Source organism: Buteo buteo, chromosome 6 (assembly GCF_964188355.1).
Source record: "Buteo buteo chromosome 6, bButBut1.hap1.1, whole genome shotgun sequence".
NCBI classification, from domain to species: Eukaryota; Metazoa; Chordata; class Aves; order Accipitriformes; family Accipitridae; genus Buteo; species Buteo buteo.
The window spans coordinates 28,720,332-28,738,750 of record NC_134176.1 but is presented as its reverse complement, the minus strand read 5'-3'; the positions used below and the strand labels follow the sequence as shown (position 1 = coordinate 28,738,750).

At 35.8% G+C, this 18,419-nt stretch overlaps 1 protein-coding gene across 11 annotated transcripts in view; it reads right to left on the bottom strand.

The window, feature by feature from the left end:
* RALGAPA1 (Ral GTPase activating protein catalytic subunit alpha 1) overlaps positions 1-18,419 on the bottom strand; it is a 135,187-nt gene that overhangs the window by 71,935 nt on the left and 44,833 nt on the right. For 7 of the 11 annotated variants that reach the window (XR_012650737.1, XR_012650738.1, XM_075030264.1 and 4 more), the window contains 8 exons: positions 12,952-14,520; positions 10,904-11,028; positions 8,499-8,715; positions 7,155-7,331; positions 3,570-3,722; positions 1,852-2,045; positions 1,628-1,726; positions 1,360-1,515 (listed from right to left, as the gene is read on the bottom strand). Coding sequence is in view for 9 of the 11 variants with exons in the window: in XM_075030264.1 (XP_074886365.1) it covers positions 1,360-1,515; positions 1,628-1,726; positions 1,852-2,045; positions 3,570-3,722; positions 7,155-7,331; positions 8,499-8,715; positions 10,904-11,028; positions 12,952-14,520 (2,690 nt within the window). In the remaining 2 variants the exon portion in view is untranslated. The remainder of the gene's footprint in view (positions 1-1,359; positions 1,516-1,627; positions 1,727-1,851; positions 2,046-3,569; positions 3,723-7,154; positions 7,332-8,498; positions 8,716-10,903; positions 11,029-12,951; positions 14,521-18,419) is intronic. The other 4 variants (XM_075030267.1, XM_075030268.1, XM_075030265.1 and 1 more) reach the window with 3 other exon arrangements.

The following is an 18,419-nucleotide window of genomic DNA, read 5'->3' as shown; positions in this document are numbered from 1 at the left end:
CACTCATTACTGAGCAAAGAGTAGCATAAAAAGATAAATTCCTTAAGTATACTCATATTAATAGAAGTAAACTGTGATATACTTTATAGATCAATTTACCCTTAGACACTATTGTATGAGGTTGGTACCAGGTCACATCTTATAATCATTTACATTTCACTTTTAAGAGTTCTATAAATGATTAACCATTCATTTAAATATGTACAGAAGAGATATAGTGACAATATGAGCTATTATACCTTCTTAACAACATACTTAAATCCTCTCCAACAAGAATCACCTGACTATAACTTTAAAAAAAGGTGTTAGCGTCTTATGTATATATCCATAGGGAATCAAAATATAAAGAAAGAATTATAATCAAGTGGTTTATAAAATTTCTGGTATATAGTTATTCAACACAGCATACTGCATTCTTGTAGACTTAGGCAGTTTTCTAAATTAATGTAACATGATGCAATTTCTTCAAAAGTATTGGAAAAAGTGTAAAATGTTTTAACTATTAAAAAACATCCCAAGTTCACAGACAGGCAAAAAAATAACCCTTTTCCTCCTTTGAATAATTCTCCAATAATAGCAATATCCAACTAAATGGCAGTATGTTATAGGAAGATTTGCAATCTAACAAGAAAAGCATTGTAAACTGGTTGTTAGAGGACAAAAACTGTCCATCTGTCCTATGCATAGCCATCTGTGAAATAATTTTGGACTAGTTCTATTTTGCCCAGTTAATGAAAACAGGATTTTTTGAACCTTTGATCTCTCCGTGCCTCTAACTGCTCCTCAAAAAAGCTCACGACCCCAACTTTTTCACACTTCTGATGGAAGCCTTTAAAAAGGGTGTTTAAGCTATACAATATTTTCAGACTTGCTCATATTAAAACCTATGAAAAAGATCTAGTCCCACTGATTATAGATATACTCGGTATGTCTCAGTTTGCTAGTCCCTATACTTGCTGTAGAAATAAACTACTTCAATGTAGTGAGCACAATTTACTTTCCCTCTAGCTAAACTGCTGCATCTGGGAACAAGTAAGAACAGTAGACCTTAGAGAGATCTGCTTCCTTCTCTTTCTTTCCTTGCATGCTTCAATCTGTAACATACAATCAGTAGAAAAATGAAAGAGTACCTTTTCTGCCCTGGTATTTGCTTGAAATGGACTACAAAAAAAGCACTTCTGATTACAACCAAGAACATGAGGGCCATTTACCAAAGTTTAGAAAAAGTATCAATCACATAACTATTTTCAAAGACAAAGTTAAATTAGTCATCTGAAAATCCACTCAGTATTTTTGATAAAACAATTTTATTTTTAGTTATACTATTTATATTAACCTGAATGTCATAATTAAACTTACTTGATCAACATGAAGAAGTCCACAGTGCATTATATTGTAGAAATGAGTTAAAAAATCCCTGTTTGGAGAAACATCTTGTCTTCGCTTCATTGTCTTACAAATGAGTTTATAAGCATGTAGCTTTCCTTGTTTGTATTTATCAGTCAGCATTGTTGCCTACAGTTTTAGAATGATATTTATTATTCATAAATTAAAAAATTACATTAAACACTATTCTACACCTACATGAGCTTTTATTTCTGTTTCACTGCTCAGTGCTCAAATTTACCTTGAACAGCCATGGTGTTAGGATTCTCAGTGGTGGAATTAAAACTGGTGGAGATGGTGAAGTTAGGTTATCTGTTGAAATACCAAGATTGTCTCTTATCTGCAATTATTAAAAACAAACCAAAAAGATAAACATTTAAGGGAAATATATTAAGGTGGTGTTTTTTTCCTTCTGAAAATCCTGCCCTATCAGGTCAGGTTGGAGAAGAGGTTCAGTTCTTTTACCTTGGCCAGATTCTGCCACAGTTCACACAGGTAATCAAAAACCTGGGCATGAATCTCTGGATCCATGATGCTGTTGACATCTCCCAAAATTCCTAGCATTCGTCTCCACATCACAGTAGCAACATCTGCATGCCATCCTGTAAGTGTTCCCCCAGCCATCACGCTGCAACATTCTGAGGGGAATTCACTAGTTTCTGTAATGGAAGAAAAAAGTATAGTGAGACCTACCTCTCCAGAAAAAGAAAAGTTCTGATATAACTATTACATACATAGTTTTCTTAAAACCAAAAGGAAAAAAAAGATCAGGCTTTCAGAGTAAGATATTTCTTACCCATTCAGCCACTTCAACGCTGGACGTGTTTAACTATATGTCTATTATCAAACTCTGTAGAGGAAGAATTGTCCTGTTTCTTGTATTCTTTCCATAAATAACATTTAAGGTCACTACTGGAGCCCCAATAAGGATCTGATGGACCTAGTAAGGCCCCTCTTTTTGTAAGTGCTGTCTTACACTCTTTGGAGTCAATGTATCTCCAGAACTCCACTTGCCTGCTTTCCAGTAAAATTACATTTCAACTTGACATTTTTCCCAACAAAACAGAAAGACTATTTTCCTTAGAATCTACTAGGAATGTATGAAGAGAAAGGTGAGAATAAACTTGTCTCAGGCTACTGTTCTTTAAGCAGTAAATTTGTATGAGTGGAGAGGCAACATTCAGTAACCTGGCACCACAGTCTAACTCCCACCTAGCTCTCTCTACACATCAGTGTTATACGAATAAACGTTCTTTTTTAGGTGGAAGGTGATTAATCCACTTTGTCCATACAAAGAAAACTTCAATAGATTATGATGGCTACGGTCTACTTGGCTCTCACTTACCTAGCTAAACAGCCACACTAAACTAGCTAACGAGCCACAGTTTTAAAGCAGTAGGCATTGAGAATCTCCTTTCCGCCCCCTCAGACAGATTTTCAAAACACCTCAGCACCAGAATTTGCTGACATCTTCTGAAAATCTTGCAGCTCCCACAGGCATACAAAATCAAAATTAAATCTGAATTCAGCCTAATCATATAGCCTCTTCTTTTGAAGATCTGGACCACTGTGGTAGAGACACTAATGGTTTCTAGGTTGTAGAGTTCAAAGTACAAAGCAAAATGATGATATTTCTGTCTATCAGTAGGCCACTTAAAGGAAAAGAGTCTCAAATATACATCAGAGACTCTTCTGTTTTCATGAGACCAAATAAGGGAGAAATGGGAACTTACTATTTACAAAGTGAATGTATCCTAGAATTCAATAGCTAAGATAGCTGAAGTAATTATAAATTTGTTTAAATATGAAAAGGAAAAGAATCAAACTTCCAAGGACAAATTATAACATTACTTTAAAATTACATCTTATTATTTGTACATCAATGATAAAACAGTCCATGGCAGGGCCACATACTAGATTAAGCTGCCATGACTCTAAGCATCAAAAAGAACAATTATAAATATGTAGACTATTAATCCACTGCTAACAGTTCCAATGAAATGCAAGATAAAATGCAAAAGGTTTTTGTTTGCTTTTAAATCACCATAATTAAATATTTTTAAAAGTGCAGATGAAATAGCCTTGTACAGGATTGTCTACAACTAATGTGACACTAGCTACTTCACTATATGGCATTGGAAAGAAAGAAAGTAGTTGTTTATATTTTCTATTCCAGATATTGCCTAGGTCATCTGGCGTCTGTAAAACAGAGTGGTGGAGCTTCTCATCCAGCTGCAGATCCTTCTGCTCAATATGATCTGCATGAAGAGTGGCAGGAGAGGGTGTCTGTGATCGGGATCCAAGAGCAGATTGGATTGGAGAAGCACTTTCAGACCCTGCAAATGCAATTTTTAACAGTTACCTTAAAAGCCTTTTCTATTTTCTTGAGCTACTGAAATGTTGTCTAAACATAGCAATAAAAGAAAACTGAACTACTTCTATGTATTAAATCTGGGCAAAAAAAGATATAAAAACTGTAAGCACATGTCCCTGTGAATGGTGATCTGAAAGAAAACTAATTACATGCAGGAAAGCTGAGTGATGAACATCAAAATCAGATAGGTAAATGGATTAATAGAGCTCTATTTTAGGTCCAAATAATTTTAAATGTGTTTGTTCTGCAGCACTTTCAGTGTTCTGAACCAGTCAAAATTACCTCCGCATTCCCTCACCTAAATTTCTCTCCAGCAAGTTTCCTGGAACAAGTGCTCTTCAAGGTTTATGGATGCATACATGTTTATTTATAAATAAAAGCTCAAACCAGTAATGGACAATTTTTTATGTTTATCTGCCAATTGAGCTGTGAAAATCCATATGGAGGGAAAGTTCTGTAAAGTTAGAGGAATGTTATTTCCTCTAAGACAGGAAAATACAAGTGTTTGAATGGCAGTGCTGCAAAGGCATTTTTTCCATGATAACCACTGAGCAGCATCTTCTCCAGGCAACTATTTGTTCTCCTCTACCAAGAGATCTGTGGAGAGGGAGCAGGTACTTGTACTTTTCTTCTGCGCTACCTTAGTTCCACTTCCTGAATTTGCCTAATGATCATTATAAAAAGCTGAGTTTGGTCAGAACAGTCAGATGGCAGAAAAAAAGAAAACAGATATTCACCACATACTTCCCTACACATCAGCACATGTTACAATGAAAGAATTCAAGCCTATTAATTTTAACTCTTAGATAAATGTAACTGGGATCCAAAAATATTATAATGATATGTGAAGTTCAGTATTGGAGATAAACTGAACTTTAGGGACAGCAATGAAAAACTGAGTCTTTTAAAATAGTAATTTTCTCAAATTATTGGCTGCAAAGCGTTCTTTCTTGTAAAGCAACAAATTTAAATAACTTGACAGAAAATGTCAGTGTTATCAGAACAGAAATTGTGGTAAACAAACTTAATTACATTGTTAAACTGCAAAGGTCCCTATCTCATTTAAATGGCAAAGCCAACGAAGCTTTCACCATCAATTTAAATCAACACCTCTGTGCAGGAGAGATGGACACTACTGCTTCACACACAGACTACTGTTTAACAGCAACAGGTAACGATACTCTCCTCTCGCCACTGACCACTTGTTTTCCACATGCTAACAAAGATAACGTAAAATACACACTTAAAAGCTGTTCAAAGAAATACTTTCCTACTTCTCTTCCATTCTGCTCGTTAAGTGGGGATGGATGAAAGCAGATCAAGAGAAAGAGGGAGAAAGAGTGATGGGGAAGAGAGAAAGCAAGGGAAGTGGGATAGAGAGGAAAGGAAAGGGAATGAGATGGGGAGAAAGAGCGGGCAGGGGAGGGAGGGAAACAGACCTTCATATGATGAAAGAGAATGGACTGAAATAATTATGGAAAATTTGCTGAACTACTGGAGTCTTCTAAGAAGCACTAAAAGATACTCCAGCATATGCGGATCCAAATTTGACTGAGACTACTATGGGTTCAACTTGTTCTAGGACTAGTAAACAGAAATCAATAGTAAACTCAATCATTTGCTAAAAATATGAAATAATGCCTACATGCCAAGAAATCTGCCTCCCAAAAACCTTCATAGCAAAACTATTTAGAAAAAAGTAGTCTTCTAAGCAGCAGAACCACTGAAAACTCGTTTCTTACGAGCATGTTTTGAGGTTGAGTTTCTGCATGGATTTGCTGGTATCTAATACACTGAATTCACGTTGCAGCCTCCCTGTCATGGGACTCTACATACATGCAATTTTCACTAGAGAGCTGCCTATCTTTCATAAAACTTCAAAAAAATAGCGTCCTCCTGTTTTCTTCTATGTCAATTTAGCAGAAGTTAGACAATGGGCTCCAACACTGTTGGGGGCATGGAACAGTCACACAGAGACAGACAGTGTAATTGCACAAGTCTTGCTTCCTCAGGAAACCCAGCTAAATGCATGTGACACACAAAAACTGCCTCTCTAAAACAGTGGTCCAAACAACAAGAAAAGACAGCCACAGAATCTCTCAATGGACAACTCAGTCATTAATTGCAATCTTATCGATTCAATTACAGTGCAAACTTGGACAAAAATATCAAACAGTAATGAAATTATTAACATATAAAACCAAGCAAACAGAAAAAGAACAGATTTTCTGTGGGGACTTTCAATGAGCACACTGTAAAGGTAAAAATGAAGAGAACAAAAGTCAAGCTGAACATTGTTGAACAAGCTGAACAACAATGTCCAAGAAAGCTCACACATGCTTATTTCAGCAGAAAGGCAATTTTAGAAAGTGAAAATTGTGGCAGGGGAAGTAAAGATGTCTTTCAATATCTCTGAAAATGCAGAGTTTGATTTCTTACAGAGAACAAGACATTGAATGTAGGTATAAGTTTTCACAGATAAACAGGTACTTGTTCCCAGGGTTGTAACAGGAATGGTAGTGCATAACGGTCATGGAACAAGGAGTGTGAAAAAGAATATGGACGTCTTTACTTCTCATTTACAAAATCTGGCAAGAAACCATTCTTCCAAATGCTCCTCAGAGAGGAAGATTCTCTCTTTCAGAAAGGAGCCCATTCAATTTGGATTAACTGCATCACTCGGTGGTTGCTAACTGAATTGTTATCTTCCCTCTCAAGAAACAGTTGCAAAGTAAACTGGTGGAGCCTCAAGCTCGTCAACTGAGGCTGTGAAACACTGCTTCCTTAACAGGCTTACTTTTTCATGAAAACAACAGGGAAGGTACTAAACGAAAAAGAATTCTTAAGTTACACAAATGACACTGATCTTACATGGCACAGTAACTAACATTTTGCATATTAAAAGCTCCCAGTTACACAACAGACAATATAGAGAGAGGTTACGATGGATGTATATAAAAGAATCCCATGATGCTTCAGTGTGATAAGCTGGTTTGAAAGTGCACTGTCAAAGCCTTCCAAGGAAAAAACTCTTCCTGAAAATTAGCTATTTGACTACTAGTAATAGAAGGACACTTGTAAGAAATCTAGCATACATTATGGGATAAGAGTTTTCTCACTGGTAATTGTATAGATTTTTCTCATGAAGGGTTTAAAATACATTTAGCACCAAGCCAAGGATCATATGGGTAACTAAGTCAGACAAAGGTTTTCCACTCATGTTATTTCACACACTACTTTTCAAGAGCAATCAAAAAATAACTGAAATCCAAGAATCATCTTATATAGAGTATAGATTCATTGCAGAAGCTGGATTCTTCAGGATGGGTGGAAAATTTCTGAAATAAATGCCCCCTTTTTTTTTTTTAACTTTTTTTTTTTTTAACTACTTTACCAGTAATAGTTGCAGCTTCAGCAGACAATGGTTGCTGATTGAGACTACTTGTTTCTGAATCTATGTGGAGTGTAGTTAGACTGGCCACTTCTTGCTCCTCGGCGCTCTGTTGCTGTACTGAAATTGCATCAACGTCAGTGGAAGCTGGTGTCCCTGCCTCAGTGCCAAAGCTGAAATCTGTATGAGGAAAGCACTGTATTAACTTACAATCTAAAAATACCACTAATAAAAATCAAAAGCTCAGGACCTCCAAAATCCTCCATGGAAAACTTGTATGTACATCTCCTATGCTACTAACACACAGTTGCAAAATTCACATAAAATGTAACAGCAGAAAGTAATTGACTATTATGAATATTCTTATTTCTGTCACAAAACTGTGACTACTTTGGAGAAGGCATTCCTATTGCATGTCCTGTATTCTGTTTAGTTGCTGTAAGTGCACCTACATGAGACGAAAGTAAAAATAATGGAAACATACATTAAGGAATTTATTTGCAAGCTGGAAGAAATATCCAAGTTCATTGTTAAAGCACTAACTTCAAACTAAAAATATTATGGCAAATGATATTCTAACAAACAGCTTTTACAACACTAAAGAAAAAGCATCACACTGAAATTTCGGTTTAAATACCATCACATAGTTGCATAACATCTACATATCTAAAATTTGTAACTTCTTCAATAAATTCTACCATATAAACATTATTTCTCTCTTACATAATACATGAAGTCATAATTCCTAGCAAACATAATGACCCCTTCTGTTGAACAAGAGCGGGAATGGATAAATGAAATGAATGAAAAGCATTATGTTATTACACAAAGCATATTAATTTTACCAAACACACTAATTTTACCATGATATTACATTTAGTATCTCGACTAATCTATAGCTACACAAAGACCACTGTAAAAATATCAGAAGCTCTTCTTTAAGTTTTACCTAAATATTTTCAAAAGAACTAAAATAACTTCCAAAATAAGTAACTTTTCATTTTTACATTTTATACAAAACAGACGGATACACTCCAGGGAGAAGACAATATTGCTTTCTAACTTCTGTTCACTGTTGTTCTGCTTTTTGCACAGTAGTATTCCAGTGCTGTTTTGTTTAGTATACTATAAACACAATAGCCTCTCTCAAGAACTCTGCTTGCTCCATTAACTTGCTAATGATTTCAATGGGAAATCAAAATAAGCTCACTTTACAGAAAACTGCTGGCATACAACTTTACCAAAAAGAAAAAAAAAAAGAAAAAAAGAAAAAAAAAGAAAGAAAGAAAAGGGAAATGTACAATCAATCAATCAAAAATACTATTACTTTTGGAAAAATATACTTGCTTTCAAATTTGCGGCCATCATACTGGAAGGCACTGAAAGAGTCTGAATGGCTATCTGAACTGATGAGGTCACTGCTGCCTGCGCTGGCAGGTGAGGTCCATTCAGAAGGCACGCCTGGGTCATCTATAGGACGCATTTGGTTCTGTTTGTTCAATATATCAGGAAGGTCTTTAGGAACTTCCAGGCTGCCAGGACTGCTTCCTCTTCTTGTCACATTCTAAACATTGAAGAGACATAAATCAGCTTACAAACCCAGTGGCTTATGTACATAAAATGGAAAAAGCAATCCCACATTTGCAAAGATCAGAATATAAAAAATAGTTCACAAGTACCTAAACCAGAAATTGTCGTCATACTTCATACATAGCCAAGGCTTTCCAAAACCCCAGACAGGCAGCAGTAAGTGAAGAATCCATGCAGTCACAGAATTTCATAAATACAAATTTTATTTGCACAATGAATTTTTGGGCACATACCTTAAAAGGCTAGGATTCAGACTAGCATGTGCCACAAATGCATTAGGTAAGACTTGAGAGAGAAAGACAGTAAAAAAAAAGTACAATATCCCCAGATTATGTCTAAATTACTAAAGAAAACTCGTTAACCTTGGTTCCAGACACAAGCAGAAAAAAATGTCAAGGAATTTTGTGTTTTCTGGCCTATAGGCTACCATGCTACAAGCAAAAATTTTATGTACACTACATGCAAATGAAATTACTAATTCATGCATTAATTTTCTTACGATGAAGTGAAAACCTTGGTATTGACTTGGACACCAAAGACAGTATATAGCAGAAATAAGGCATATAGATTTGCTCATGTAAGTGAGGTGGTATTCTATTTGAAGTCTTTTTTTAAGCCATTTTTTTTCACAGATAGGACTGTTTTCTTGACAGGGAAGACAGATAAAAGTATAAAAGCCATTTTATGGAACGGCTTGAAATCTTTATGCATTATGAGACTGAACATGACTTCCCTTTACACTAGGCCCAGTCAATTCTCTATTCTTTTACTACCCTACTACTGATTATTTACGCAGACTGACAAGCTTTTCATGATACAAGGTTTTAGCATACAATAGATATAACAACCTAGAACTAAACTTAAGTTGGTACTCTGTTTTAAGAAAGCATATCTATTTTTGTGTGCTAGATTCCAAAAGCAGAGGCAGTTTCAAAATATTTATTCAAACTTATCTTGGCTATTTTTTGCTACCTAAGAAAAGTATCAATTCTCTTGTCTGAACTATTAATAATCAATATTCTTGCCCATCTATGTATTCTCTCTCTTCTTCTGTGGCCACCTGCGATGATTTCTATTTTATTAATTTGCACACTAAGTTAACTTTTTTTTTATAGACATCAAGTTAGCATTTTTGTCTGGTAACTCAAGACTTACTAACAAGAACACTTTGCACCAACAAGTTTCATAAACATGAGTTCAATACAAAAGAGAAAAAAAGCATACATTTAGACAAACTCTATAGGTCCTCTCTTGCCATTTATAAAAGATGATGATAAATAAACAAAATTTTTCTAATCACTTCAAAGAATCTTCTTCTGCCCCTTATTAGCAACAACTAAATCACTTGTTGACAACCTTCTACAGAAGCATGTCTTAAAATGATCTTCTTAAAAAAAAAATCTTAAAAACTTCTAAGCAGAAAAAAGAACAATTTTGAAACACTACATTTAAATTGTTACCCATTCTGTTCTTCATTTGCAACTTCTTTTTTTTGTATTTCCCCTTATCTCTTCAAATCAGTTGTCTCATTCTGTAAGCATTCAACAGTAACCAGAAATTCTTCACTTAAAATTGATTAAAATGTCTCATTATGACATTTCAAACAACATGACACTTCTGGAAAAGTGTAGGAAGAAAGCACATGAAAAGCTGGTTCAACTAGCAGAGAACTATTTACAAGAAATTATTCAATGCTTCTAAGTGAAATAAAAAAATGAAGGAAAAACATACACGAGTGTAGTTTCGTAGCCCATTGGCACTGACCATACCTGTAGAGAATAGTACCATACTACAGCACAGCACCTAACTACATACCACACTGAGGACTGCAAATTTACAGATAAACTATTATTCTGAAAGTGTCTGTGTACAAAGATCTTTACAGCTGAAATTAAGGCTGTTTAATGCAACGAGACTGTTCATCTGACAGTAACTTCTGCATTGCTTCCGCAATGAAGACTTATTAGATATGAAAACACAAATGCCATAAAATGGCATGAATCTATGTCAAAGGCAAGAAATAATTGATATTCTTAATTCTTCCCGATTCATGAAATCCAGAGAAATAAATACGTTTTAGTGAACTGATTTGTAATGTCATTGACAAGTTCACGCATATGTGCAGACTTATATATTGAAATGTAGGAAGTTTAAAGGCTTACCAGTGCACTACCACTGCGGAGTCTCTCAGCTATAAATTCATCCATGAGGTCAGGAACATTTGTATTGCTATTGCCAATATCACTATCAATAGGGTGCAGTTTTTGACTCATGTCCTCTCTATTAGCTAAAAGCAAATGAACAACTGTATATAGTAAAGAACACATCAAGACGTTTTCAAAACAAAAGGTAACAAATGAAAAAACCTGCTAATTAACAGAAATAAAAAAAATCAAAATGGCCAAACATGCATTTTAAGAATTTCCCTCTTTTAAAGCAGATTCTACTTTAAGAATTAGTACGGCTTCTTCTTCCCACTAAGCAGGGGTTAGTCGATTTCCAGTACCACCTTTAAGAGCAAGAAGCTTATAGGTAAGCACTACTCAAAGTTGTTAATGCTTGCTTTAAGGATACAGCATATATTCTTCCTCCATATCACAACAAGTAAGTAACAAATCCTAAAAATTTTGTATGATTCCTACAGGGTCCTTCTTCATTGCATTCCTAATGAAGAGCAATGTAGTGGAAAAAGTAAACTAGGCTGTAGTATGTACTAATGACAAATGTCAATGTGGCACTGTATACAGCTAGTATAAATAGTGCGAAGAAAATGTTACGTAATAAAATTACATGCTAGTACATGGAATGAAAAGTCAAACTCTGGATGGTCAATGGTTATGAACAATTAATTAAGTTCACTCATTTATCAGTGTTATATTTTTGATATAACTATACTGTTCATATTTAACTGTGGCTGTTACACCTGACTTCATGATCTTCACCTTGAAAGTCTTCAAGTTATTCCAGTTCATGTTTTCTCTGTAAGAATTTTTCTCTCAGTGTCATCTCTCATGAGATCACAGTGTAGTTTATTCTAATCACGAGGCTCTGTTAAATGCTATAGATTTCAAACAAAAGGTACTTCTAAAATTAGTGCTTTCTAGATATCTCTTTTTCAGAAGTCTAGATTCTGCAGAGCAGCAAATGGCTTTTTTGAGACCCATGACAGTCACGCTCTCGAGGTGCTATGCTTACAAAGCCTGCCCTCAGGTGGCATTAACATCTCGATGCAGGATGCATTACAGAACCCTCTGTTAATCATGCCAGCATAACAATGGGAAAAAAGAAAACCTACATTACTGCTGAAAGTTAATTTATTGTTCATTTAAGGTTACGTGAACTAAGACAATGGATATTAGGGTGACAGCCTTCTTTTTTGATCAGTCCATAGAGGTCTCATAGTTAGCAGGAGAAAGACTATCATGAGACCTTCATGAACATCCATGATTCCAATAAAAAAGAAAGCAATGAAAGATGTTGCAAAGATGTAACTGCATCCATTTTGATGAATGAATACAGAAAGGCCTACAGCATGTTTTGAAAAAGACTCAAACAAAACCTTATGATTAGACTCACAGAGAACTGTCATAATGAAATCATTCCAGTAATAGATTTCTGTTCCAGATCATTTTTTAAAAGTTATCTAAACTGACCTCCAAATGTAAATTTGAGGGGCTTTTTTGTTTTGGAGTAGGAAAAGGAGGAAGAGGAGGAGGAGGAGGAGGAAGAAGAAAACACACTAAATGAACCAGAAATACAATTAGCTTAACCTAGCTGGTCGAGAGCCAGGCGATTCTGACAAACAAGCTACACTCAGAGTGGAATAGCACATTCTGATAAAATATAAATATGCCAATCATTCAGTAGGCTGAATTTTAAGGCTTTGCATGGTGGATGAAAATTCAAAACTCTCAAGGCTTAATCCTTTATTAGGTCATTTACTGTCTCTTCCTCTTCCCTAACCTGACGGTCTTCAGCAGCAAAGAGGTTCAACTAAATATCTTGAAAAGGGAAATTAGTAATTTAAAGTATGTAAAAGTAACTTATGCTGGGAGAAAAATCAGCTGGCTGTAGGCGCATGCATAACCAAACAGGGAAAGCAGTGATCATCCCAAAGCCTTTTGATTGCTATCAGAGCTTGCTTCAGTTGCATTAAGCCAAACTGGTGCTGCCTTTCTCCTTTTGCGCTCTGCACACTGTTAGTGCTCACCTGCAGCTTTCCTTCCAAAATAGCCCATTACATGACTGTACAGATCCCTCAGTGGAGCCTCTGCTGGCATTCTGTTCTGCCTCTGTGGGGAAACATTTGCCTTCGGCTTCGAAAGAGCATGTACAACAGTTTTATAAACACCACCCAGGGAGCCCTGCTGTTGTGCTGACTCCTGACCTGATGCTCTAAAGGCACTACGATTATGGAGCTGATTAACAGCAATACCTTCTTTTTGCAACATGGCTGCTTGAGTTTCTGTAGATTCCTTAATTTGCTTGCTGCCAGCTGAAGCAGCATTGATCGCATCTAGAGGTCTATATATTCCAGGTCTAACCAGCTCTGTGACAGATGATGAGCTGGTGCTTGCACTGGTACTGCTGTTGCTGCTACTACTACTGCTACTACTGAAGCCACCAAGTTTACGAAGTCTTGCTTTCCAAGCGGCCTCTTTGCTCTCAAGAGGGTTGTAAAATTGAACCGATTCTGTAGATGGCCTAAAAGTAACATGAACACTATTTCTTTTTTTAGTCGTTATTTTCATGATTTTGGCCCTATGAGTTACAGTTTCAGATATACTCCTTTTAGTTGGTGACAGTTTGCTTGTGCCTGTGATGTGAGGCATTTGAGGGTTAACTTGTGCTTTAGGAAGAATTTTCTTTGCATGCATAACACGCGAGTTGGTTACTTTTTCATTTAACTGGGCACTTTTATGCTTTTCAGCTACCGCTGCTTCCACAACTACATCTACATCAGCTTCAGTGGCTGCTTGCCTGTACAGGTATCTCTTCCCTTCTTTGCTGCTAGGACTACTTGACCCATGATCAAACACGCTTTCATATTGTTGATCAATATTTAACTGCCTGGCTTTATCGAGTGCTTGATTTCTTGTAAAAATGTCTACTTGAGTAGGTGCAATATTACTTATAAAGCCACTTTGGTTTTGTTCTAGGTGCAGCTCTGTGTTACTGGCTCTTTCTGTAACAATGATGCTATTCGTGCATTGACCAGTCTGATCTCTATTTTCTAATCCATCCAGTGGTAATCTATCATTCCTATTTACTGATGTATCAACTTCGTGAGCAGAAGCCTCACATTTATCTATCTCAAAGTTACCGCAAAGTTCTTCTTTTTCTTTAAGATATTCTCTCAGAGAGGAAAGGAGATCATCTTCACCTTCAAGGTCAACATATTGGCTTTGTTCAAAGGCTGTGTTTGCAAATTCTACCGGCCCTATTAAATGACAAAGATGGTCATAAATACTATCCCCAACTTCCAAGGAGGACTCTCTGCTATTTGTATCAGTGATATGGCTTTCAGTGGATTTATGCATTGAAGAGGTCTCAGCGGAACTCTGTAAGCTTGGAGCATGATGGGATGAACTGTCAATGACAGGAACTGCACCTTTGGCTCGTTCAACTGCGAATGGTTCCAGGATGTCAGAGGTGCTGCTGCTTCGTGGCAGTGGCTGTTCCTCATTTAATGCACCAAAAACTTCACTTGGAGCATCCTCACTCTGTGAAAAATGTCTGACTCGAGGTGGACGTGGAAGAATTTGAGCATCATCAATGTCTGTAGGAAAAAAGTATATGTAACATGCACTAAAATTTACATACAGAGACAATATTTATTTACCACTACATCCTAATTACGTGACTTTAAAAGCCAGGAAAGTCCAGAGCCTTGTTTTCTTAAGTACAACAAAAATACTTTTTCCAGTACTAGAGTGTTAAAAACACACGCACATAATATCCAGTACAGAATGTAATATAAATGAGTTAGACCATCAGAACACAGTTTTAAATGTTAACATGCATGAGAACAAACAGTGAGACCATGGAACGTTTGGAAATACAGTTAAAGCTAGGGCTGTGCCAATAAGTTCAATAATTCAACCAATATTATTCCAGCTACTTTGTTCAGGAAATGGTTACCTGGAATACAAATTAGTTTAACAGTAGTACCCTTCAAGGAATTTACATCTTCAGAAAAATGCACAACTCAAGAGAACCAGTAAGCTTTCTAGGAAATTAGAATTGTCTGTTGAAGTGGCAAACTATTGCTTTTTCATAACATGTATGAATATACATAAATTACTGAAATATCAGAAAGAATACTATCATGCAATATGACTATTATGGCATATGTAATACAGTGTATACCTAAAGACTAAAGCTTTTAAATGACAGGGAAGAGCTGGCCCTATATAGAAAAGATGACTATACATAATGGATAAAGATATACCCTTTTTCCCTAAAAGGATGTTTTGTCTCTCATCTTCAAAATGTGAAACTAAATACTTAATGGAGGCTTACCTCCCCCTCTTCTTCCAGTTTCACTCAAGCAAATGTGACATTTATGAGAATTACCAAATTAAGGACTCTGCTACTGAAAAACATCCTGCAACCTCAAAACAGTTAACATTAGAGTAAAACCACTTTTGTTTATGAAAAGACCAAAACATTTGTTGTGACCATTTAAATTAGTGATTCCTTGTCTCTCTGAAGACTGCTAATATGTTAGCATCAGTACAAATCATAGTTAACTGTAATGAAAGCTGCAGTTCCAACATGGATCACCTAGGAATTGTACAGAAGTATCTTCAGCTCACTTCACATCATCCACCGTAATAAAGAAGCTTCACACTCCTCTTCAGATTTCCTGATATGTTTGTTATACGAACACTACATACTATCAAATCACCAGTGTAGGCAAGACTAAGTGTCTCTTACAGACAATTCAACTAATCGCAAGAATTCATGCTATCCCTTGCAGTCTTTTTACGGTATAGGCACTTGAACAGTAAGGTAGTAACAGACTCCTCAATTTTCTATTGGTTTCTTTTTGATAGAATCCTTTATTCCCCAGATTTATTTTTTACTACCTACCACTTAAAAAGTTGTAGATACGTTTTTAAAGTCAGGAATAACAATAAAGAGCTTAAATGAACACCAAGAGTTATTTGCCACAATAAACAGACTTACCTTGTTGTTCTATCTGGAGGGTTTATCTTCAGAACGGCAATGGTGAATTTACTTAAAATCAGCACAAAATTTAAGCCCCTTTCCCTCCCCTAAATGTGATGTTAGTGCCAAAATAAAGAAATTATGTTGAATTCATTTAAAAATATTTCATATTATTACTTCATGGATCTCTATACCTATTTCAGTAATATTTAATAATGATAATCTGAAGTCACCTTAAAAACCTGTTTTGAAGTGCTCACTTTTCTGACAATGTTAGGGCTGGAGCTGAATTTTCTCATATTTTCCTTCTGAGCAAAGCATATAAACTGGAGGCAGGAGATACATCTGTACTTAACTAGAAGTATGTGTTGGAAAATGATGAAAAGTGGTATTTCCATGCTCAATTTTTCAGAGAAGTTGAAATTTGAACGCTAAAGTTTGGCCTGATACAAAGTTTACTAACTGTGAAGAAGTTATTAGACAGGAAATAGAGGTGACTGTATCGGAAAAAGAGAGTAGACATCCAAGCTATTTCAGAAAATAAACATGAACTGAAAATCATCATGTAAGGCACAATTTATTATCCCTTTCCTCTCTCTTCAGCTTTGATAAGCAACAAATTTCTCATTATTGTTCTTGTTCAGCTTATTACTAACTACATGAATTAACACCATCTGAAATGAATGGTGTCTCTCTCTAGTTGGAGCTGTTATTTCAAACTCTCTATTGACTTAGGCAGAGATTAACACAGGCTATGCTTATATAGCCTCAAAGCTATTTCTTACAGCTGCAAAGAAAGGACCATAGGATTCAGTCAAAAATACGTATGATAGTGTTATGTATGAGATTAATGTATGTAACTATGATACACCGATCTCATCTCGAGCCCTCAATATGCATCTTTCATACCTTTTATAAACTCAAGCTTACCTAAAGCAGCAGCCTAAGGATTGCACACTGTGCATGCATGCAGTGATTATGATTTTCTAGGATGTGAAAAATTACTGGAGAACTCCAAATGCACGCCAAGCAGCTCCACAGATTGAAATAAATTCAGCTAGATTTATTTCAATGTTGATCCAGTATTAATTTTAGGTGCTCATGTATGCATGACTAGCACATACAAGTACACAAACATTTTCAAACAAACATGTAGTGCTTGTGCCAATAGAGATTTCTTTTTTGTAGAACAGAGGAAGAAATTAAGGAAATGACAAGTATACTGCTATTGAAATATCAGCACTGAAAACACAGACAAAGTTTAAAAACCCAAAGAAACAGCTCCTTCACAACCAGGGCTCACCCTTGCACACAGGTATACAGTCAGATTGGGACAGCATCAATTCCTAAGGAGTTTTTATTAACTACATTGCAACTGTGCACCAGAAGGCTGTGTATCTAGCACACAGCACGTCCTTAGAAGAAATGCTGGCCTGGTTCCTAATATGTTACAGTGAGGAAGAGATTGAAATTGGTAGTTCTAGCTAATCTCACCCAATCACAACTTTCCTTCAATCAACCTTACTTCTCCTTTTTCTGCTAAAAGGCAGAAAGGTAGTTTTTCAGCATCAAGTGTGGAGATAGGTAAGCTAAAATACAAGCTCATGGAGAGACACATTCTGGCAAGGCAGAATGAGTGCAAGTAGAAGATTCCCATGTAATGTTGAGACAGGATTATATTTCATCATGGAAAGTTAGTTCAGAAAGTGGAGAAAAAAATAACATGTTTTGCTTCTCAGCTTTCATTTCAATTCTTTTATAAGAACACACTCATTGTGTGAGTTTCAGGTATTAAAGAATAACTACAGCCATACTGACAATACAATTATGATTTCTTTGTATTTCATCTTAATGATTACTTACTGATTAGGAAGCAACGTTGTAAAGAGCTAATATACATCTCCCTTTCATGTTAATATTTCCTTTGATTCTTTTAGTCCCAGTGGACAAGGAATAGTCTCCCATCTGCAATTCATTAGTCTGCTGTTGTGGCCCATTGCTTCCAGGAATCTTGCCTACATCTCACCGACGCTTTTTTTCATGAGTGGTCTTGTACTTGAATATCCTCAACACTTCCAGGAATGAATGGTTATTTTGCTAGTTATCCTGTAAATGTGCAAGACTGGATTTCCTATGATTCTAACAGGTTAAAAGAAAAGCTCTTTGAAATATTGCAGATTTGCAACAATTGCACTATACCAAATCACTTTCCTAAGTAAACATGTTAAAGCATAAATCTCCACTTCCACTTTCTGAATCCTATTTGAAAAGTTGCAAATGTTCTGCACACCGAAATATAGCATAACTTAGAAACTACATGAAGGAATTACAGTCTCAAGAAAAGCATCCTCTATGATGCTAGATGACTAGATGTCAATATTGAGCTTTTGCAATAAATTTTGTTAACCTACTGACTGATCTTCAAGCAGAAACATCATGTCTCAATAAATAACTAATTATAGTGGGGTGTTCTGCCTTACTCTTGAAAATTTATATACTGTACTA